Source organism: Arachis stenosperma, chromosome 4 (assembly GCF_014773155.1).
Source record: "Arachis stenosperma cultivar V10309 chromosome 4, arast.V10309.gnm1.PFL2, whole genome shotgun sequence".
NCBI classification, from domain to species: domain Eukaryota; kingdom Viridiplantae; phylum Streptophyta; class Magnoliopsida; order Fabales; family Fabaceae; genus Arachis; species Arachis stenosperma.
In genome coordinates, this window is record NC_080380.1 from 12343920 (window position 1) to 12369066 (window position 25147).

Sequence of the window (25147 nt, forward strand, 5' to 3'; positions counted from 1 at the left end):
ATTTATTATATTAATATTTTTTTCAATAAATTATTAAATATATGGTATAATAAGTACAAACTAATTAATAAATTATTCAAATTTAAAAATATCATTTATTATGAAACTAAATAAATAATTTTTAAATATAATTTTTAAATACATAAATAATAAACATTAAAATTCAATTAATACATTAATAATAATAACCCTATGATATACTATTAATATTATGATTTAGATAATTTTTCACAATAAAGTGAAAACTAATGAACACATTATTTGATATATAGTAAAATATTTTTGAGTAATAACAAATTTAATTTTTTATCTCTTTAAACTAAATTAATAATTCTATTTGATATCTTTGTACTAAAATACACTATGAGCAAGCTACTAATACTAAATGAAATAATTAAAATATATAACCTTTAATGAAATAATTAAATACTAATTGAAATAATTCTATTTTTTATCTCTTTAATTGAATTTTAATATACTTAAAATTTTAATTAATCTATATTATTCTTATATTGATAAATCTTTATCAATCTATAACCTTATGATCATATGTATTATTAATAGATTAATAATATTATTGATACTTTAAATTTATTGAGTTTATAAATGGTCTCCATCATATATTAGTTATATTTTAATTATTTTATTTAGTATTAGTAGTTTATTCATAGTGTATTTTAGTATAAAGATATCAAATAGAATTATTAATTTAGTTTAAAGAGATAAAAAATTAAATTTGTTATTACTCAAAAATATTTTACTATATATCAAGTAATGTGTTCATTAGTTTTTACTTTATTGTGAAAAATTATCTAGATAATAATACTAATAGTATATCATAGGGTTATTATTATTAATGTATTAACTGAATTTTAATGTTTATTATTTATGTATTTAAAAATTATATTTGAGAATGATTTATTTAGTTTCATAATAAATGATATTTTTAAATTTGAATAATTTATTAATTAGTTTGTACTTATTATATCATATATTTAATAATTTATTGGAAAAAGAATATTAATATAATAAATAAAAAAATAATCTAAAAAAATATTGTTTAAAAAATTATAAGGATAAATAAACCCCTAACCAATTTAAATTTAGAGACAATTAGATCCCTGTCCATTTCTGAACCTAACACATTAGCATTTTCCGTTCAGAATTGACCAAAAAATATCCACAAGAACTGCGTTGTGTGATGTAACACCCTACCATACAGAGTCTTATGCTTAAGTCATAATTCAGAGATGGCAAGGTATTACGACCTCTAAAATAAAAATTTAGTACGTGTAGTAGTATGAATGATTGATTATAACTAGGAGCCTTTGTAGAAAAAGGGGTAAACAAAAACCGCAACTCAAAAGCGCATCACTCCGATCGATAACATAACGAACAAGGATAAACCAACGCGAGATTATATATATACAAAGGAGTGTCAAAAACAGGAATATCAAGACTCAAGATCCGGCTGCGAAGATAACCGGTCCGAGCATAGCAATATATACATATGATAAAATAAGTAAAACCCCAAAGGAAACCCAAAGGGACACAAATACATAAGACCTATTCTCCAAAATCTCCCATAAGAGGAGTCATCACAGTTTGTATTATTTAATGGAGATAAAAGTATCTAAGCAAAACATATAAACCAAAAACATAGTCCCGAGAACAAAGGATCTTCGCAAGGGTAGAAGTCTCCAGCATGTCTCAACGGGAAACCTCACGTCCTGCATCTGAAAACCACAAAATCCGCATGGGTGAGAACCAGAGGTCCCCAGCATGGTAACAGCTTCCACATATATAATACATAATAGAGGAAAGCCAAAGGCAATCCTAGAACTTCCTCCAGATAATATCAAAGCTTATAAACAAGCTAAACCATATAAGGGCATCTGACTAAAGATTCTTCAGTCTAACTAATACTTCCCTTTCCAATTCCTTCAAACCTCCCAACCACCAGCAGTAGTATAATATATCAAACACAGTTATATCAGACAAGAATATACAAATAGGAGCAGTTAAGACATTTAGACAATTAACAAGTAATATGCAGTCAAATAGGCAATCTCAAACAATTCACATAGTATGCATATGATGAATGCCTGTCCCTAGTGGCCGATGATATCATCTTGTCGGTTATAGAGCCAACCCGACAAGTCCTGGTCGCTAACCATTGGACTGTCCCTCTGTCGCGCATCCCCAAACTCGAGTTATACTCGTTATAAACTTGATCATAAACATGATCCATATCCATCACCCTCACTGGTGAATATTTACGGGGGTTCGAGCTCATCCGGGCCTTTCACAGTGCCCGGCCACACTTGCAACATAGGGTCAACAGAGCTTCGAGTCTCAACCTGGAGCACGTGGTGGCTAGCCACTGCTACTACCCAAGGAAACTCGTACCTCAGATAGTGGAAGTGCAATTTCACAATTATCAATAATTCAGCATCAACATGCATGAATTCTCATCCATGGATCAACATCCATATCAGCCATTCCGGCTCACGGTTCAATCCAGAACCAGCCAATACTCATAGCATACACAGCTATTCCGGCTCACGGTTCAATCCAGAACCAGCCAATACTCATAGCATACACAGCTATTCCGGCTCACGGTTCAATCCAGAACCAGCCAATTCATAAACAATTACGGCCCTTCGGCCAATGGCATAACAAGCACTTCCACCACCATCCTCCGCATCTCACATAATCATCTTGATCCTCATTGATCATTCATATTCCCCTTGCTTCACTCGCAAGTTACCTCATTCACTAGCCCCTTTTTAATAGCTAGACATGCCATAATGATTTAAGACATAAATGGTGAGATCGGAGGCTTAGAAGTATGAGATTTGGCTTTTAAAACTCAAAAATCAACTTTGGAATGAAAACAGGGCCGCGCATACGCGCACTCCACGCGCACGCGTGGATGGCCTCAAAAACTTATCGACGCGCAAACGTCATGCACGCTAACGCGTGGATTCCAAACTTGCCCATCGACGCGCACGCGTCACCTACGCATACGCGCGGGTGTTCTCGTGCCCCAGGCACAACACTGGCACAGTTCTGGCATAACTCTCGGGAAAATGGCTGGGCATTGGGTGCAGCCCAATCGGCGCGCCCGCGCACATCACGCGTACGCGTGGATGGCACTTTTCGGAAGATCGGCGCGTACGCGCCAGGTGCGCCCACGCGCAAGGGGCCATTCTGCTAAAAATTTTCTAAGTTAAAAGCTGCAGGATTTCACAGATTTAGACCCCAATCTTCCGACGGACATAACTTCCTCATTTTAAATCGTTTTTCACCCGTTCTTCGAACGGCATGGACATCCCGGATCCAATTTCATTTCTAAACAGATTTGGTACAAAACAGAGATCCGTAGTCCAAGTTATGTCCCATCAAAGTATGCCCAAAAACCATATTTTCATACAAAACCACAATATGCCATTTTCAAAACAAGCCATTTTCAACTCTTTTCAAAATCAATCAAAACATGCCATTTTCATCCCTTTACTTTGAAATCAATCAAAATGTATCAAATTCAACATCAAGCCTCCTCAACTCACACATTGACACATAACCACAATATACCAAATCACTAACTCATCATTTTAGCCCACTTCACCCAAGTGGCTCAAACTCAAACATATTGACATATCATATACTACTCCTCATGCCAATTCTCAACAACATCAATTCCAATAAATCATTATTGTACACAATCAACATCATACTCACCATCAACATGGTTCAACCCACAATTCAACCATAACCAATCATCAAGCATATATCACAACATGCATATTTCTCATACGTCATACCACCAAGGCATCAATAATCATCATCACATTTATGACCACATCATATATCTCAAGCATTTAACAACATCAACCATTCAATGCCTATCTTAGGGCCTCTAGCCTAAGTATTTCCTACCACATTACATATTAGATACGGGAAACCGAAACCATACCTTAGCCGAATTTCCCAAGCTCCACCGGAGCACTTCCAAACCACTTATCCACAAGCTCTCAAGGTCTCAACACCTCCAAGAACAGATTTTTCACCACCAAACCCTTTCCAAGCTTTTCAAAGTCACCAATCAAGCTCCAAAATACACACATACACAACCTAAGCCACAAACATCATACCCATACACAACATCTCAAAACCCAAACATCATAAAATCACAAATCACACTAGGGTTGAGAATCTTACCTCACCCAAGGTCCAAGGAGACAAGATTAACCTTCTCCTTCAAGAGAGTTGGGTCCTATAACATCAAAGAACCCAAAATCTCAACATTTTACCCATGAAACTCGAAATTAAGGGCTGAGATTTCGAACAGCAACACGTGGCTTACCTCAAGATTGATTGTATGGGTTTTGTAGAGCTCTCCGCGGTAAACGCGTGGCCACAAACGGAGCGGCAATCGGAGCTCTAGATCAAAAGTTATGGTGGTTTGAAGATCAAGTGAGAGAGAGAAGTTGAGAGAATGTTCTTCCCTTCCTCTCCACCATTTCAGCTTGTGTGTGTAACAAATGAGGAGAGAGAGTGCTGAAAACTAGGGTTTTGGTTAAGTTATGTTGGGCCAAGGACCCACTTTGGGTCCAATTGGCCCGGTTTGGCCCGTTCGGTCCAATCTTGGTCCGAATTCTATAAAATTGGTACCAAAATTCTCGTCTCAGTCTCCTCTATCACATTTAGCCATAAAAATCACATTTTAGGCTTTCTAGAATAAATTCTCATTTATGGGTTAATTAGCCGTTAATTAACCGGGTTTTACATTCTACCCACCTAATTGGAAATTTTGCCCACAAAATTCAAATGCAATTACCTGGGAATAATTGCGGATAATCCGATCGCATCTCTGACTCAAGTTCCCAAGTGTGTTCCTCAACGCCGCCTCGACTCCATGCCACTTTGACTAGTGAAACATCTTTTCCACGCAACCGTTTAATACTAGTATCATCAATTCTGACTGGAGCCACTGGAAGCGTCAAATCTTCCCTTAACTGAACCGATTCGGGTTCCAACACATGGCTAGCATCAGGAGTGTACTTCCGAAGCTGCGACACGTGAAACACGTCGTGCAGGTTCGAAAGATGAGGTGGTAAAGCTATTCGATACGCCACCGGTCCAACCCTCTCCAGGATTTGAAATGGACCAATGTATCGAGGATTCAACTTCTTTGCCTTAATCGCCCTACCTACTCCCGTAGTCGGAGTAACCTTAAGGAAAACATGGTCTCCTTCCTCAAATTCTAAGGGCTTTCGCCTCTGATCGGCGTAACTCTTTTGACGACTCTGCGCCGTAAGCATCCTATCACGGATTTTCTTAACTTGTTCAGTAGTCTCAGCTATCATCTCCGGCCCCAACAAGCTTTTCTCTCCAGCTTCATACCAACATAGCGGAGATTGACATTTCCTCCCACACAAGGCCTCATACGGAGCCATTCCAATGCTCGCATGATAGCTATTATTGTATGCAAACTCCACTAATGGCATATACCGATCCCAACTCGCCGGTTGGTCCAAAACACAAGCTCTCAACATATCCTCTAGTGTTTGGATCGTCCTCTCAGATTGACCATCTGTTTGAGGATGGTAAGCCGTGCTCAAGCTTAATCGGGTTCCAAAAGCCTTCTGAAATGCACCCCAAAACCTTGAAGTAAAACGAGGATCTCTATCAGAGACTATAGTAGCAGGTACACCATGAAGTCTCACAATCTCCTTTATGTATAACCGTGCTAGCTCCTCAAGGGTGTAAGTCATACGAATGGGCAAAAAGTGAGCTGACTTCGTTAGTCGGTCCACAATCACCCAAACAGCATCAAAACCAGCCCTAGTCCTTGGCAATCCCGACACAAAGTCCATTGCAATACTTTCCCACTTCCATTGCGGAATCTCTAAAGGTTGCAACATCCCGGAAGGTCTTTGATGTTCAATCTTTACCTTTTGACAAGTTAAGCATTTTGAAACATATTCCGCCACATCGTTCTTCATACCCGGCCACCAAAACATCGCCTTCAAATCATGGTACATCTTAGTACTTCCCGGGTGAATGGAGAATCCACTTTTGTGTGCCTCCTCTAAAATATCTTGCCTCAAAGTGCCAACATCCGGCACAATGATCCTACCCTTGAATCTCCATAACCCATCTTTTTCTTCCGACACCCTCCACTGTTTTCCTTGCTCAATGGCCGGTAACACCTTCCATAAAGCTTCATCATTTTGATGAGCCTTTAGGAGTTCGGACTTAAAGTCACTTGAGATTTCTAATCGGCTCAAACACAAGGTTCCGGATACTTCTTGAGTACCAATTTTAAGACTCTCGAATCCCTTAAGCAACTTCTCCTCTTGAAGCATCATCCAAGCCGCATATAATGACTTTCGACTTAACGCATCCGCCACTACATTCGCCTTTCCCGGATGGTAATGCAACTCAAAGTCGTAGTCCTTCAACAATTCCATCCACCTTCTCTGCCTCATATTAAGCTCTTTCTGATCAAAGAGATACTTCAAGCTCTTATGATCAGAGAAAACTTGGAACTTAACCCCATAGAGATAATGCCTCCACACCTTCAAGGCAAACACAACCGCAGCGAGTTCCAAATCGTGCGTAGGGTAACTAACTTCATGAGGTCTCAACTGTCGTGAGGCATACGCCACCACATTATGATGCTGCATCAGCACGCACCCTAAACCCTTTAATGAGGCATCACAATACACCTCAAATGGCTCATTCGGCTCGGGTAACACTAACACTGGTGCAGTAGTCAACTTTTTCTTCAATGTCTGAAAGCTCTCCTCGCACTCAGGAGTCCAAACAAACGGAGTGTCTTTGCGGGTTAACTTTGTCATTGGCAAAGCTATCTGTGAAAAACCCTTGATAAACCTTCTGTAATAGCCAGCTAAACCCAGAAAACTCCTTATCTCTGTTATGGTGGTTGGTTGTTTCCAATCCATCACCGCCTCCACCTTAGTTGGATCTACTGCTATTCCCTTCTTACTCACCACATGGCCCAAAAACTTCACCTCACCCTTCCAAAACTCACACTTAGACAGTTTTGCATAAAGTTTCTTCTCTTTTAGAATCTGCAACACGGTCCTCAAGTGTTCCGCATGCTCTTCTTCAGTCTTGGAATAAATCAATATGTCATCAATGAAGACAACAACGAATCTATCCAGAAACGGACGGAAGACTCTATTCATGTAATCCATAAACACTGCAGGAGCGTTCGTCAATCCAAAGGACATCACAGTGTACTCGTAATGACCATAACGAGTTCTGAAAGCGGTCTTAGGGATATCCTCGCCCCTCACCCTTATCTGGTGATAACCGGATCGCAAGTCAATCTTAGAGAAAACTCCAGCTCCTTGTAACTGATCCATAAGATCATCAATTCTTGGCAATGGGTATTTATTCTTTATTGTAACCTTGTTCAGCTGCCTGTAATCCACACAGAGCCGCATACTCCCATCCTTCTTCTTCACTAGTAGCACTGGAGCACCCCACGGAGAAACACTTGGTCGTATAAAATTCTTTCCCAACAAATCCTCTAACTGAGACTTTAGCTCGTTCATCTCTAACGGTGACATCCTATAAGGAGCACTTGAGATTGGTCCCGCCCCGGGCACCAACTCAATGGCAAACTCAACCTCTCGGTTAGGTGGAAACTCATCAATATCATCGGGAAACACTTCCGGAAACTCACACACAACCGGAATCTGTTCCAACTTTTGGTCATCACCCGAAACACCCGCGGTTAACAACATGATACCCTGACATTCGATCCCAGAACAGCTCACCATCATCGAGTTCAAGTAATAATTATTCACCACGACCGGCCCTTCCGTATCTTCCGGCATAAAGTACACCGATTTGTAGAACAATCAAGTAGGACATGGTTCTTAGATAACCAATCCAATCCCAAGATAAGATCAAGACCGATCATCGGTAAGCAGATTAAATTATGAACAAAATCACGCTGCTTGAACCTAAAGGAAACTTCCGGGCATCCTAGCCTAGTTACCGTGGCTTCATGGGTAGCATTGTACACTCTTAGATCATAACCTAAAGTTACAATCTTCAACCCTAACTCATGGGCTTTCTCAAATGCAATGAATGAATGTGATGCTCCCGAATCAAATAAAGCATTTAAAGTCTGACCAGCTAATTCACAGTTACCTCGAATGAGTGTCTCAGATCCCTCAGCTCCTACAGCTGAAGTGGTGAACACCCGACCAGTCTGTTGTGCCTTCCCAGCACCTTGTTTCTGCCTCTCCAGACAATTGGCGGCTTTATGCCCCGCTTTTCCACAATTGTAGCACAAATCCCATCCGGCCTTGCATGGTGTTCCCGGATGGTGACTCCCACACCTAGTGCAAGCTTGATCATTCTGAGGCTGCTTCCCAAACTTCTTTCCTTGGGAGTTGTTGTTGTTATTGGGCCTCCTGAAAGAGCCTCCCCTCTTGAAAGACGGACCTCTAGGTGCAAAGCTCTTCCCTCGGTTCTGTGGGAATGATCCTTTGTGAGTCCCTTTCTCAGCGGTTGCCCTTTTCACACACTCTTCAGCAACCCTACACTTGTTCACCAATTCGGAGAAAGTCCTAATCTCCATTGGTCCCACTGAACTGAAGATATCACTCCGGAGTCCTCCTTCATACTTAACACACTTCCATTCCTCATAGTCCACCGGGGTCCCTTGGCACATGCGAGAGAACCTGAACAGCTCCTCAAACTTGTCCGTATACTCTGATATGGACATGGTACCCTGCTTCAGCTGTAACAATTCAAGTTCCTTAGCTGTCCTAGCCGAAGTCGGAAAGTACTTCTTATAGAACTCTTCTTGGAAGACATTCCAAGTGATATAGTCATCACCCTGCTGCAGAAGACGTCGGATACCTTGCCACCAATGCGACGCTTCACCGACAAGCATATAGGTAGCAAACTCGACACGCTGTCCTTCAGGTACCACTTGTGCTTGCAGCGCTCGCTCTATAGCCTGAAACCATGTATCAGCCTCAGTCGGGCTAGTAGTCCCCTTGAATTTAGGCGGATTAACCTTCAAAAAGTTTGCCAGTGTCATCGGGCCCTGAACTCCACCTCCATCATTACCATGGTTGTTCATCTGTTGACCAAGAGCCTCAGCAGTGGCTTGCATAGCAGCAGCCATGTTCTCCAACGCAGCCATAAAGTTCACCGGGTCATTAGGGTTATCCTCCGGTGCACGAGCATTCGTACGACCTCTCGCACTACCCCTACCGCGTCCACGAGGCGCCATCTGGTTCCTATACACACCCAACAATCGATATTAAGTTGATCAGTCTCAATATCGGAAGTCTAGTGCTTCAAAGTCCCAAATGCATGCTCATGAACGTTTATGCCAATTATATCAAGCAGATATACTAATAGCACATAACACACACACAGAGAATGCACAGAAGCATAGTCAGTCCATTCCTCAGGCTCTACAGGAACGAACTGCTCTGATACCATAATGTAACACCCTACCATACAGAGTCTTATGCTTAAGTCATAATTCAGAGATGGCAAGGTATTACGACCTCTAAAATAAAAATTTAGTACGTGTAGTAGTATGAATGATTGATTATAACTAGGAGCCTTTGTAGAAAAAGGGGTAAACAAAAACCGCAACTCAAAAGCGCATCACTCCGATCGATAACATAACGAACAAGGATAAACCAACGCGAGATTATATATATACAAAGGAGTGTCAAAAACAGGAATATCAAGACTCAAGATCCGGCTGCGAAGATAACCGGTCCGAGCATAGCAATATATACATATGATAAAATAAGTAAAACCCCAAAGGAAACCCAAAGGGACACAAATACATAAGACCTATTCTCCAAAATCTCCCATAAGAGGAGTCATCACAGTTTGTATTATTTAATGGAGATAAAAGTATCTAAGCAAAACATATAAACCAAAAACATAGTCCCGAGAACAAAGGATCTTCGCAAGGGTAGAAGTCTCCAGCATGTCTCAACGGGAAACCTCACGTCCTGCATCTGAAAACCACAAAATCCGCATGGGTGAGAACCAGAGGTCCCCAGCATGGTAACAGCTTCCACATATATAATACATAATAATAGAGGAAAGCCAAAGGCAATCCTAGAACTTCCTCCAGATAATATCAAAGCTTATAAACAAGCTAAACCATATAAGGGCATCTGACTAAAGATTCTTCAGTCTAACTAATACTTCCCTTTCCAATTCCTTCAAACCTCCCAACCACCAGCAGTAGTATAATATATCAAACACAGTTATATCAGACAAGAATATACAAATAGGAGCAGTTAAGACATTTAGACAATTAACAAGTAATATGCAGTCAAATAGGCAATCTCAAACAATTCACATAGTATGCATATGATGAATGCCTGTCCCTAGTGGCCGATGATATCATCTTGTCGGTTATAGAGCCAACCCGACAAGTCCTGGTCGCTAACCATTGGACTGTCCCTCTGTCGCGCATCCCCAAACTCGAGTTATACTCGTTATAAACTTGATCATAAACATGATCCATATCCATCACCCTCACTGGTGAATATTTACGGGGGTTCGAGCTCATCCGGGCCTTTCACAGTGCCCGGCCACACTTGCAACATAGGGTCAACAGAGCTTCGAGTCTCAACCTGGAGCACGTGGTGGCTAGCCACTGCTACTACCCAAGGAAACTCGTACCTCAGATAGTGGAAGTGCAATTTCACAATTATCAATAATTCAGCATCAACATGCATGAATTCTCATCCATGGATCAACATCCATATCAGCCATTTCGGCTCACGGTTCAATCCAGAACCAGCCAATACTCATAGCATACACAGCTATTCCGGCTCACGGTTCAATCCAGAACCAGCCAATACTCATAGCATACACAGCTATTCCGGCTCACGGTTCAATCCAGAACCAGCCAATTCATAAACAATTACGGCCCTTCGGCCAATGGCATAACAAGCACTTCCACCACCATCCTCCGCATCTCACATAATCATCTTGATCCTCATTGATCATTCATATTCCCCTTGCTTCACTCGCAAGTTACCTCATTCACTAGCCCCTTTTTAATAGCTAGACATGCCATAATGATTTAAGACATAAATGGTGAGATCGGAGGCTTAGAAGTATGAGATTTGGCTTTTAAAACTCAAAAATCAACTTTGGAATGAAAACAGGGCCGCGCATACGCGCACTCCACGCGCACGCGTGGATGGCCTCAAAAACTTATCGACGCGCAAACGTCATGCACGCTAACGCGTGGATTCCAAACTTGCCCATCGACGCGCACGCGTCACCTACGCATACGCGCGGGTGTTCTCGTGCCCCAGGCACAACACTGGCACAGTTCTGGCATAACTCTCGGGAAAATGGCTGGGCATTGGGTGCAGCCCAATCGGCGCGCCCGCGCACATCACGCGTACGCGTGGATGGCACTTTTCGGAAGATCGGCGCGTACGCGCCAGGTGCGCCCACGCGCAAGGGGCCATTCTGCTAAAAATTTTCTAAGTTAAAAGCTGCAGGATTTCACAGATTTAGACCCCAATCTTCCGACGGACATAACTTCCTCATTTTAAATCGTTTTTCACCCGTTCTTCGAACGGCATGGACATCCCGGATCCAATTTCATTTCTAAACAGATTTGGTACAAAACAGAGATCCGTAGTCCAAGTTATGTCCCATCAAAGTATGCCCAAAAACCATATTTTCATACAAAACCACAATATGCCATTTTCAAAACAAGCAATTTTCAACTCTTTTCAAAATCAATCAAAACATGCCATTTTCATCCCTTTACTTTGAAATCAATCAAAATGTATCAAATTCAACATCAAGCCTCCTCAACTCACACATTGACACATAACCACAATATACCAAATCACTAACTCATCATTTTAGCCCACTTCACCCAAGTGGCTCAAACTCAAACATATTGACATATCATATACTACTCCTCATGCCAATTCTCAACAACATCAATTCCAATAAATCATTATTGTACACAATCAACATCATACTCACCATCAACATGGTTCAACCCACAATTCAACCATAACCAATCATCAAGCATATATCACAACATGCATATTTCTCATACGTCATACCACCAAGGCATCAATAATCATCATCACATTTATGACCACATCATATATCTCAAGCATTTAACAACATCAACCATTCAATGCCTATCTTAGGGCCTCTAGCCTAAGTATTTCCTACCACATTACATATTAGATACGGGAAACCGAAACCATACCTTAGCCGAATTTCCCAAGCTCCACCGGAGCACTTCCAAACCACTTATCCACAAGCTCTCAAGGTCTCAACACCTCCAAGAACAGATTTTTCACCACCAAACCCTTTCCAAGCTTTTCAAAGTCACCAATCAAGCTCCAAAATACACACATACACAACCTAAGCCACAAACATCATACCCATACACAACATCTCAAAACCCAAACATCATAAAATCACAAATCACACTAGGGTTGAGAATCTTACCTCACCCAAGGTCCAAGGAGACAAGATTAACCTTCTCCTTCAAGAGAGTTGGGTCCTATAACATCAAAGAACCCAAAATCTCAACATTTTACCCATGAAACTCGAAATTAAGGGCTGAGATTTCGAACAGCAACACGTGGCTTACCTCAAGATTGATTGTATGGGTTTTGTAGAGCTCTCCGCGGTGAACGCGTGGCCACAAACGGAGCGGCAATCGGAGCTCTAGATCAAAAGTTATGGTGGTTTGAAGATCAAGTGAGAGAGAGAAGTTGAGAGAATGTTCTTCCCTTCCTCTCCACCATTTCAGCTTGTGTGTGTAACAAATGAGGAGAGAGAGTGCTGAAAACTAGGGTTTTGGTTAAGTTATGTTGGGCCAAGGACCCACTTTGGGTCCAATTGGCCCGGTTTGGCCCGTTCGGTCCAATCTTGGTCCGAATTCTATAAAATTGGTACCAAAATTCTCGTCTCATTCTCCTCTATCACATTTAGCCATAAAAATCACATTTTAGGCTTTCTAGAATAAATTCTCATTTATGGGTTAATTAGCCGTTAATTAACCGGGTTTTACATTCTACCCACCTAATTGGAAATTTTGCCCACAAAATTCAAATGCAATTACCTGGGAATAATTGCGGATAATCCGATCGCATCTCTGACTCAAGTTCCCAAGTGTGTTCCTCAACGCCGCCTCGACTCCATGCCACTTTGACTAGTGAAACATCTTTTCCACGCAACCGTTTAATACTAGTATCATCAATTCTGACTGGAGCCACTGGAAGCGTCAAATCTTCCCTTAACTGAACCGATTCGGGTTCCAACACATGGCTAGCATCAGGAGTGTACTTCCGAAGCTGCGACACGTGAAACACGTCGTGCAGGTTCGAAAGATGAGGTGGTAAAGCTATTCGATACGCCACCGGTCCAACCCTCTCCAGGATTTGAAATGGACCAATGTATCGAGGATTCAACTTCTTTGCCTTAATCGCCCTACCTACTCCCGTAGTCGGAGTAACCTTAAGGAAAACATGGTCTCCTTCCTCAAATTCTAAGGGCTTTCGCCTCTGATCGGCGTAACTCTTTTGACGACTCTGCGCCGTAAGCATCCTATCACGGATTTTCTTGACTTGTTCAGTAGTCTCAGCTATCATCTCCGGCCCCAACAAGCTTTTCTCTCCAGCTTCATACCAACATAGTGGAGATTGACATTTCCTCCCACACAAGGCCTCATACGGAGCCATTCCAATGCTCGCATGATAGCTATTATTGTATGCAAACTCCACTAATGGCATATACCGATCCCAACTCGCCGGTTGGTCCAAAACACAAGCTCTCAACATATCCTCTAGTGTTTGGATCGTCCTCTCAGATTGACCATCTGTTTGAGGATGGTAAGCCGTGCTCAAGCTTAATCGGGTTCCAAAAGCCTTCTGAAATGCACCCCAAAACCTTGAAGTAAAACGAGGATCTCTATCAGAGACTATAGTAGCAGGTACACCATGAAGTCTCACAATCTCCTTTATGTATAACCGTGCTAGCTCCTCAAGGGTGTAAGTCATACGAATGGGCAAAAAGTGAGCTGACTTCGTTAGTCGGTCCACAATCACCCAAACAGCATCAAAACCAGCCCTAGTCCTTGGCAATCCCGACACAAAGTCCATTGCAATACTTTTCCACTTCCATTGCGGAATCTCTAAAGGTTGCAACATCCCGGAAGGTCTTTGATGTTCAATCTTTACCTTTTGACAAGTTAAGCACTTTGAAACATATTCCGCCACATCGTTCTTCATACCCGGCCACCAAAACATCGCCTTCAAATCATGGTACATCTTAGTACTTCCCGGGTGAATGGAGAATCCACTTTTGTGTGCCTCCTCTAAAATATCTTGCCTCAAAGTGCCAACATCCGGCACAATGATCCTACCCTTGAATCTCCATAACCCATCTTTTTCTTCCGACACCCTCCACTGTTTTCCTTGCTCAATGGCCGGTAACACCTTCCATAAAGCTTCATCATTTTGATGAGCCTTTAGGAGTTCGGACTTAAAGTCACTTGAGATTTCTAATCGGCTCAAACACAAGGTTCCGGATACTTCTTGAGTACCAATTTTAAGACTCTCGAATCCCTTAAGCAACTTCTCCTCTTGAAGCATCATCCAAGCCGCATATAATGACTTTCGACTTAACGCATCCGCCACTACATTCGCCTTTCCCGGATGGTAATGCAACTCAAAGTCGTAGTCCTTCAACAATTCCATCCACCTTCTCTGCCTCATATTAAGCTCTTTCTGATCAAAGAGATACTTCAAGCTCTTATGATCAGAGAAAACTTGGAACTTAACCCCATAGAGATAATGCCTCCACACCTTCAAGGCAAACACAACCGCAGCGAGTTCCAAATCGTGCGTAGGGTAACTAACTTCATGAGGTCTCAACTGTCGTGAGGCATACGCCACCACATTATGATGCTGCATCAGCACGCACCCTAAACCCTTTAATGAGGCATCACAATACACCTCAAATGGCTCATTCGGCTCGGGTAACACTAACACTGGTGCAGTAGTCAACTTTTTCTTCAATGTCTGAAAGCTCTCCTCGCACTCAGGAGTCCAAACAAACGGAGTGTCTTTGCGGGTTAACTTTGTCATTGGCAAAGCTATCTGTGAAAAACCCTTGATAAACCTTCTGTAATAGCCAGCTAAACCCAGAAAACTCCTTATCTCTGTTATGGTGGTTGGTTGTTTCCAATCCATCACCGCCTCCACCTTAGTTGGATCTACTGCTATTCCCTTCTTACTCACCACATGGCCCAAAAACTTCACCTCACCCTTCCAAAACTCACACTTAGACAGTTTTGCATAAAGTTTCTTCTCTTTTAGAATCTGCAACACGGTCCTCAAGTGTTCCGCATGCTCTTCTTCAGTCTTGGAATAAATCAATATGTCATCAATGAAGACAACAACGAATCTATCCAGAAACGGACGGAAGACTCTATTCATGTAATCCATAAACACTGCAGGAGCGTTCGTCAATCCAAAGGACATCACAGTGTACTCGTAATGACCATAACGAGTTCTGAAAGCGGTCTTAGGGATATCCTCGCCCCTCACCCTTATCTGGTGATAACCGGATCGCAAGTCAATCTTAGAGAAAACTCCAGCTCCTTGTAACTGATCCATAAGATCATCAATTCTTGGCAATGGGTATTTATTCTTTATTGTAACCTTGTTCAGCTGCCTGTAATCCACACAGAGCCGCATACTCCCATCCTTCTTCTTCACTAGTAGCACTGGAGCACCCCATGGAGAAACACTTGGTCGTATAAAATTCTTTCCCAACAAATCCTCTAACTGAGACTTTAGCTCGTTCATCTCTAACGGTGACATCCTATAAGGAGCACTTGAGATTGGTCCCGCCCCGGGCACCAACTCAATGGCAAACTCAACCTCTCGGTTAGGTGGAAACTCATCAATATCATCGGGAAACACTTCCGGAAACTCACACACAACCGGAATCTGTTCCAACTTTTGGTCATCACCCGAAACACCCGCGGTTAACAACATGATACCCTGACATTCGATCCCAGAACAGCTCACCATCATCGAGTTCAAGTAATAATTATTCACCACGACCGGCCCTTCCGTATCTTCCGGCATAAAGTACACCGATTTTGTAGAACAATCAAGTAGGACATGGTTCTTAGATAACCAATCCAATCCCAAGATAAGATCAAGACCGATCATCGGTAAGCAGATTAAATTATGAACAAAATCACGCTGCTTGAACCTAAAGGAAACTTCCGGGCATCCTAGCCTAGTTACCGTGGCTTCATGGGTAGCATTGTACACTCTTAGATCATAACCTAAAGTTACAATCTTCAACCCTAACTCATGGGCTTTCTCAAATGCAATGAATGAATGTGATGCTCCCGAATCAAATAAAGCATTTAAAGTCTGACCAGCTAATTCACAGTTACCTCGAATGAGTGTCTCAGATCCCTCAGCTCCTACAGCTGAAGTGGTGAACACCCGACCAGTCTGTTGTGCCTTCCCAGCACCTTGTTTCTGCCTCTCCAGACAATTGGCGGCTTTATGCCCCGCTTTTCCACAATTGTAGCACAAATCCCATCCGGCCTTGCATGGTGTTCCCGGATGGTGACTCCCACACCTAGTGCAAGCTTGATCATTCTGAGGCTGCTTCCCAAACTTCTTTCCTTGGGAGTTGTTGTTGTTATTGGGCCTCCTGAAAGAGCCTCCCCTCTTGAAAGACGGACCTCTAGGTGCAAAGCTCTTCCCTCGGTTCTGTGGGAATGATCCTTTGTGAGTCCCTTTCTCAGCGGTTGCCCTTTTCACACACTCTTCAGCAACCCTACACTTGTTCACCAATTCGGAGAAAGTCCTAATCTCCATTGGTCCCACTGAACTGAAGATATCACTCCGGAGTCCTCCTTCATACTTAACACACTTCCATTCCTCATAGTCCACCGGGGTCCCTTGGCACATGCGAGAGAACCTGAACAGCTCCTCAAACTTGTCCGTATACTCTGATATGGACATGGTACCCTGCTTCAGCTGTAACAATTCAAGTTCCTTAGCTGTCCTAGCCGAAGTCGGAAAGTACTTCTTATAGAACTCTTCTTGGAAGACATTCCAAGTGATATAGTCATCACCCTGCTGCAGAAGACGTCGGATACCTTGCCACCAATGCGACGCTTCACCGACAAGCATATAGGTAGCAAACTCGACACGCTGTCCTTCAGGTACCACTTGTGCTTGCAGCGCTCGCTCTATAGCCTGAAACCATGTATCAGCCTCAGTCGGGCTAGTAGTCCCCTTGAATTTAGGCGGATTAACCTTCAAAAAGTTTGCCAGTGTCATCGGGCCCTGAACTCCACCTCCATCATTACCATGGTTGTTCATCTGTTGACCAAGAGCCTCAGCAGTGGCTTGCATAGCAGCAGCCATGTTCTCCAACGCAGCCATAAAGTTCACCGGGTCATTAGGGTTATCCTCCGGTGCACGAGCATTCGTACGACCTCTCGCACTACCCCTACCGCGTCCACGAGGCGCCATCTGGTTCCTATACACACCCAACAATCGATATTAAGTTGATCAGTCTCAATATCGGAAGTCTAGTGCTTCAAAGTCCCAAATGCATGCTCATGAACGTTTATGCCAATTATATCAAGCAGATATACTAATAGCACATAACACACACACAGAGAATGCACAGAAGCATAGTCAGTCCATTCCTCAGGCTCTACAGGAACGAACTGCTCTGATACCATAATGTAACACCCTACCATACAGAGTCTTATGCTTAAGTCATAATTCAGAGATGGCAAGGTATTACGACCTCTAAAATAAAAATTTAGTACGTGTAGTAGTATGAATGATTGATTATAACTAGGAGCCTTTGTAGAAAAAGGGGTAAACAAAAACCGCAACTCAAAAGCGCATCACTCCGATCGATAACATAACGAACAAGGATAAACCAACGCGAGATTATATATATACAAAGGAGTGTCAAAAACAGGAATATCAAGACTCAAGATCCGGCTGCGAAGATAACCGGTCCGAGCATAGCAATATATACATATGATAAAATAAGTAAAACCCCAAAGGAAACCCAAAGGGACACAAATACATAAGACCTATTCTCCAAAATCTCCCATAAGAGGAGTCATCACAGTTTGTATTATTTAATGGAGATAAAAGTATCTAAGCAAAACATATAAACTAAAAACATAGTCCCGAGAACAAAGGATCTTCGCAAGGGTAGAAGTCTCCAGCATGTCTCAACGGGAAACCTCACGTCCTGCATCTGAAAACCACAAAATCCGCATGGGTGAGAACCAGAGGTCCCCAGCATGGTAACAGCTTCCACATATATAATACATAATAATAGAGGAAAGCCAAAGGCAATCCTAGAACTTCCTCCAGATAATATCAAAGCTTATAAACAAGCTAAACCATATAAGGGCATCTGACTAAAGATTCTTCAGTCTAACTAATACTTCCCTTTCCAATTCCTTCAAACCTCCCAACCACCAGCAGTAGTATAATATATCAAACACAGTTATATCAGACAAGAATATACAAATAGGAGCAGTTAAGACATTTAGACAATTAACAAGTAATATGCAGTCAAATAGGCAATCTCAAACAATTCACATAGTATGCATATGATGAATGCCTGTCCCTAGTGGCCGATGATATCATCTTGTCGGTTATAGAGCCAACCCGACAAGTCCTGGTCGCTAACCATTGGACTGTCCCTCTGTCGCGCATCCCCAAACTCGAGTTATACTCGTTATAAACTTGATCATAAACATGATCCATATCCATCACCCTCACTGGTGAATATTTACGGGGGTTCGAGCTCATCCGGGCCTTTCACAGTGCCCGACCACACTTGCAACATAGGGTCAACAGAGCTTCGAGTCTCAACCTGGAGCACGTGGTGGCTAGCCACTGCTACTACCCAAGGAAACTCGTACCTCAGATAGTGGAAGTGCAATTTCACAATTATCAATAATTCAGCATCAACATGCATGAATTCTCATCCATGGATCAACATCCATATCAGCCATTCCGGCTCACGGTTCAATCCAGAACCAGCCAATACTCATAGCATACACAGCTATTCCGGCTCACGGTTCAATCCAGAACCAGCCAATACTCATAGCATACACAGCTATTCCGGCTCACGGTTCAATCCAGAACCAGCCAATTCATAAACAATTACGGCCCTTCGGCCAATGGCATAACAAGCACTTCCACCACCATCCTCCGCATCTCACATAATCATCTTGATCCTCATTGATCATTCATATTCCCCTTGCTTCACTCGCAAGTTACCTCATTCACTAGCCCCTTTTTAATAGCTAGACATGCCATAATGATTTAAGACATAAATGGTGAGATCGGAGGCTTAGAAGTATGAGATTTGGCTTTTAAAACTCAAAAATCAACTTTGGGATGAAAACAGGGCCGCGCATACGCGCACTCCACGCGCACGCGTGGATGGCCTCAAAAACTTATCGACGCGCAAACGTCATGCACGCTAACGCGTGGATTCCAAACTTGCCCATCGACGCGCACGCGTCACCTACGCATACGCGCGGGTGTTCTCGTGCCCCAGGCACAACACCGGCACAGTTCTGGCATAACTCTCGGGAAAATGGCTGGGCATTGGGTGCAGCCCAATCGGCGCGCCCGCGCACATCACGCGTACGCGTGGATGGCACTTTTCGGAAGATCGGCGCGTACGCGCCAGGTGCGCCCACGCGCAAGGGGCCATTCTGCTAAAAATTTTCTAAGTTAAAAGCTGCAGGATTTCACAGATTTAGACCCCAATCTTCCGACGGACATAACTTCCTCATTTTAAATCGTTTTTCACCCGTTCTTCGAACGGCATGGACATCCCGGATCCAATTTCATTTCTAAACAGATTTGGTACAAAACAGAGATTCGTAGTCCAAGTTATGTCCCATCAAAGTATGCCCAAAAACCATATTTTCATACAAAACCACAATATGCCATTTTCAAAACAAGCAATTTTCAACTCTTTTCAAAATCAATCAAAACATGCCATTTTCATCCCTTTACTTTGAAATCAATCAAAATGTATCAAATTCAACATCAAGCCTCCTCAACTCACACATTGACACATAACCACAATATACCAAATCACTAACTCATCATTTTAGCCCACTTCACCCAAGTGGCTCAAACTCAAACATATTGACATATCATATACTACTCCTCATGCCAATTCTCAACAACATCAATTCCAATAAATCATTATTGTACACAATCAACATCATACTCACCATCAACATGGTTCAACCCACAATTCAACCATAACCAATCATCAAGCATATATCACAACATGCATATTTCTCATACGTCATACCACCAAGGCATCAATAATCATCATCACATTTATGACCACATCATATATCTCAAGCATTTAACAACATCAACCATTCAATGCCTATCTTAGGGCCTCTAGCCTAAGTATTTCCTACCACATTACATATTAGATACGGGAAACCGAAACCATACCTTAGCCGAATTTCCCAAGCTCCACCGGAGCACTTCCAAACCACTTATCCACAAGCTCTCAAGGTCTCAACACCTCCAAGAACAGATTTTTCACCACCAAACCCTTTCCAAGCTTTTCAAAGTCACCAATCAAGCTCCAAAATACACACATACACAACCTAAGCCACAAACATCATACCCATACACAACATCTCAAAACCCAAACATCATAAAATCACAAATCACACTAGGGTTGAGAATCTTACCTCACCCAAGGTCCAAGGAGACAAGATTAACCTTCTCCTTCAAGAGAGTTGGGTCCTATAACATCAAAGAACCCAAAATCTCAACATTTTACCCATGAAACTCGAAATTAAGGGCTGAGATTTCGAACAGCAACACGTGGCTTACCTCAAGATTGATTGTATGGGTTTTGTAGAGCTCTCCGCGGTGAACGCGTGGCCACAAACGGAGCGGCAATCGGAGCTCTAGATCAAAAGTTATGGTGGTTTGAAGATCAAGTGAGAGAGAGAAGTTGAGAGAATGTTCTTCCCTTCCTCTCCACCATTTCAGCTTGTGTGTGTAACAAATGAGGAGAGAGAGTGCTGAAAACTAGGGTTTTGGTTAAGTTATGTTGGGCCAAGGACCCACTTTGGGTCCAATTGGCCCGGTTTGGCCCGTTCGGTCCAATCTTGGTCCGAATTCTATAAAATTGGTACCAAAATTCTCGTCTCAGTCTCCTCTATCACATTTAGCCATAAAAATCACATTTTAGGCTTTCTAGAATAAATTCTCATTTATGGGTTAATTAGCCGTTAATTAACCGGGTTTTACATGTGAGAATCAGAGGACAAGGACCAAATTGAATCAATTTTATTTTGAGGGGTCGCGTTGTCATTGTTGAAAATAGACAGGGGTCGAGTTGGTACTTCATTCGATATATAAAGTTATAAAGAGAAGAATAGTAAAGAACCGCAAAGAAAATAACTTCAAAAAGAATGGAGGTGTGCTGTTAGAACAAAGGATATCTTCCGGAGAAGTTAATGTTAACAAAGTTAAACACTTTACCTTAAAGGAGCTAGAGAAGGCCACGGATAACTTCAACATGAATAGAGTCCTCGGTAAGGGAGGACAAGGTACCGTCTACAAAGGAATGCTTGTAGATGGAAACATTGTTGTTGTCAAAAAGTTCAGGGTGCAAGGGAATGTGGAGGAATTTATCAATGAATTTGTGATCCTTTCACAAATTAACCATAGAAATGTGGTTAAGTTGTTAGGATGTTGTTTGGAGAAGGAAATTCCTTTGCTTGTTTATGAGTTCATTCCAAATGGCAATCTTTATGAATATTTGCATGGCCAAAATGAGGACTTGCCAATGACTTGGGATATGCGTTTGAGAATTGCATCTGAGATTGCAGGAGCTTTGTTTTGCTTACATTCAGCTGCTTCTCAACCAATTTATCACAGAGACGTGAAGTCAACAAATATTTTGTTGGATGGAAAGTACAGAGCAAAAGTAGCTGACTTTGGAACTTCTAGAATGATCTCTATTGAAGATACTCATCTCACCACTGTAGTTCAAGGAACTTTTGGATATCTAGATCCTGAATACTTTCATACTAGTCAATTGACTGAAAAGAGTGATGTTTACAGTTTCGGAGTCGTTTTTCTTGAACTATTAACAGGACAAAAACCGTTATCCTCCTTAGGATCTAACGAAGCGAAAAGTTTGGCTTCCTATTTTGTTATTTCTGTTGAGGAAGATCGCTTGCTTGACATTATTGATGATAGGGTGATAAAAGAAGGAGAGAAAGAGCACATAATTGCTGTTGCGAATCTTGCATATAGATGCTTAGAGCTCAATAGAAAAAGAAGCCCAACTATGAAAGAAGTCGCAAGAGAATTGGATGAGATCTGGAAATTGGAGAGAAAGTCTAATAATGCACAACAAAATCATCATGCAGAAATTGAGTATCCTGCAATTGAATATCACCATCCATGGTTTGCAGATTCTGCTCCTGATATATGTCCAAGCAACATAACACTCACCTCAGAGTCAGATGTTATGCATATTTTTACCGAATAACTGGTAAATTTTCTTAAGCTGCTTGGTCATATTTATGTAAAATAAGTCATTATGGTTGGAGATATAAACTCCAAAACACTAATTGTATACTTGGTGTAATTTTGGTGGAGGAACTCGGCAGTCTTTTAATCTTCTTACTTAGAAACTTGTAAGCTTTGCATTAGATGAAAAGAAAAATACAGTTGTATATTTATTTACTTATTCAAGTAAAATAAATTTCCGCATAATGCCTTTTGGCTGAATCAACCTGGAACTCGAATTGAGCTGTTAAAATAATATTATATTCATTTATTTTATTAATAATTATAAACAATTGATATTGGATTTGGTGTAATAGCCAAATTTTCTCAATAGCATCATTTATAGAAGTGGCCCACTCTCTGAAACTTAGACAATAAATTTAGAGGGCCCTGTATATAAATGAGAAGATAATTCAAACTTCAAAGAGCGAGCGTGTTGATCAAATTAACAACCCATAATCCAATAACAAATCAATCTCAAACCCATTCGCCGTAACACAACTTTTTGCAACATTGACCACTTCTCTAAAGCCTCGAAGACCGGGTGTGGCACGTAAAAAATTTAAAGATAATTTTTTTATTAATTAAAAATATAAAATATTTTTCAATCTTCTATATATTTTTTAATGTAAAAATTCATGTATAATTATCTTCAGGTAAAAAATTGTTAGTTAAAAATCATTAAATAAATTGACATATTTGATTAAATTATTATCTAACGATTCTTAATTAACACCTTTATAAAAAAAAAATTGAATGTGAGTATTCATCATATTTTAAACAAAAAAATTTAAATGGTAAACTAGTTCTCATCAAATTTGTACTTAATAGCTTGTCAATTTATTCTCTAAACTGGTATAAGAAGGCAAAAGCGATTGCAAAGAAATTAATTAATTTGCAGAGAGATTTCTGTGGAGTAAAGAGAATGAAAACAATGATATGCCTCTTGTAAAATGAGAAATGGTACAGGTTCCAAAAAAGTCAAGTGGGTTGGGTATAGACGATGCAATGATAAGGAATATAACGCTTTTGTTTAAGTGGTGATGGCGTTTTTTAAAAGAGGAATGCCCATTGTAAAAAAAGATTGTGTACTCTGTTAATACTCTGAATTCTAAATGTTATCTATCGTATTTTACTTACTAGAGAAGATTCATGGAAAGACGTATGTCAATTGCAAATCAATGAGCAACGGGTAAGGGACAAGATCGATAATTAGTGGTTTGTCTATGAAATTAGAAAATGGAAGGAGAAACCGCTTCTGAGAGGATATATGGTTACAATGTGATTCTTTGAAAGATAGCTTTCCAATGCTCTTCTCGATTTCAAACAAAAAAAGATCCTTTATAAGAGATTGCGGATTTTACTATGAATTTGAGTAGTGGATATAAAATTTTCATTGAAGGAGAGATATCTACTAATGGGAGTTAAAAATTTTCAACCAACTTCATGACATGTTAAGACCAATTAAACTAATAACTAGTAGAGAGGATAGAGAGGTGTAAAAATTTGATAAGAAAAAAAGATATATTTTCTACTAACTCTTTTGTATAGATTTTGCAAGAAGAAACTCTCTCAGAGAATATAACAAGTTATAGTTACGCTAGTGCCATTTGGAGAGGATTGATTCTTCCAAAAATTAAACTATTTGCATGGTTTGTTCTGGTGGACAGGATGAACACTAAAGAGAGATTGATGAGTAGATTGAGAATTATTAGTAACAGTAATAATCTTTGTGTTTTGTGTAACAAAGATATTGAATACAATCATAATTTATTCTTTGGTTATGAGTTTAGTTGACAGGTTTGGTATGTATGGATGACACTCTTTAAAAAAATATGAATCATTCTAAAGAATATCAGACAACATTTTCAGAGTTTGACACGAGAGTCTAATAAAAAAAAAAAAGTATAAGAAGTGGTTAATTGGGTAAAAAATAAAATAATTTTTAAGAACAAAATGACGGGTGTTGACATATTTATTGATAGAATCTTCTTAAGCTATAAGGATTGATATATAGTACTGATTCATTTGATTATTAATGGTGATGCTAGAGATAACAATAGGATGTTAATCTTTTTCGCTGTTTCTTAGTATAATTTTTTATTCTTTTTATTTGTTGTATCTGTGCCTATTGTTTTATTTTATTGTTTTGAGCTTTTTTTTTGTTTAAAAAAATGTATTAAAATAAGATAAAATATACATTAAATACACATCTGGCTTAGAAAAAAAGAGAAATATCATAATAATGTTATTACAAGTTGTATTTTATGTCATGATATTATTATTAATATTATTATATTTCATACATAATTACATACTCCAGCGAAATCTGCAACAAATATAAACGATTAGACAACTGCGAATGGAAGATAGCAAGGTGATGTAAAATATGTAAAATATGAATGATACAGAGTTTTAGATGTTCATTTTATTCATATTGGACCAAAGATTTAACTCATTGT

At 40.6% G+C, this 25147-nt stretch overlaps 1 protein-coding gene across 1 annotated transcript in view; it reads left to right on the top strand.

Annotated features, from left to right (window-relative positions):
• Nucleotides 1-22665, top strand: part of LOC130974610 (wall-associated receptor kinase-like 22) — a 28469-nt gene extending 5804 nt beyond the window's left edge. The window contains exon 4 of the mRNA XM_057899475.1: nt 21658-22665. Coding sequence (XP_057755458.1) covers nt 21658-22665 — 1008 coding nt within the window. The remainder of the gene's footprint in view (nt 1-21657) is intronic.
• The last annotated feature ends 2482 nt before the right edge of the window (nt 22666-25147 follow it).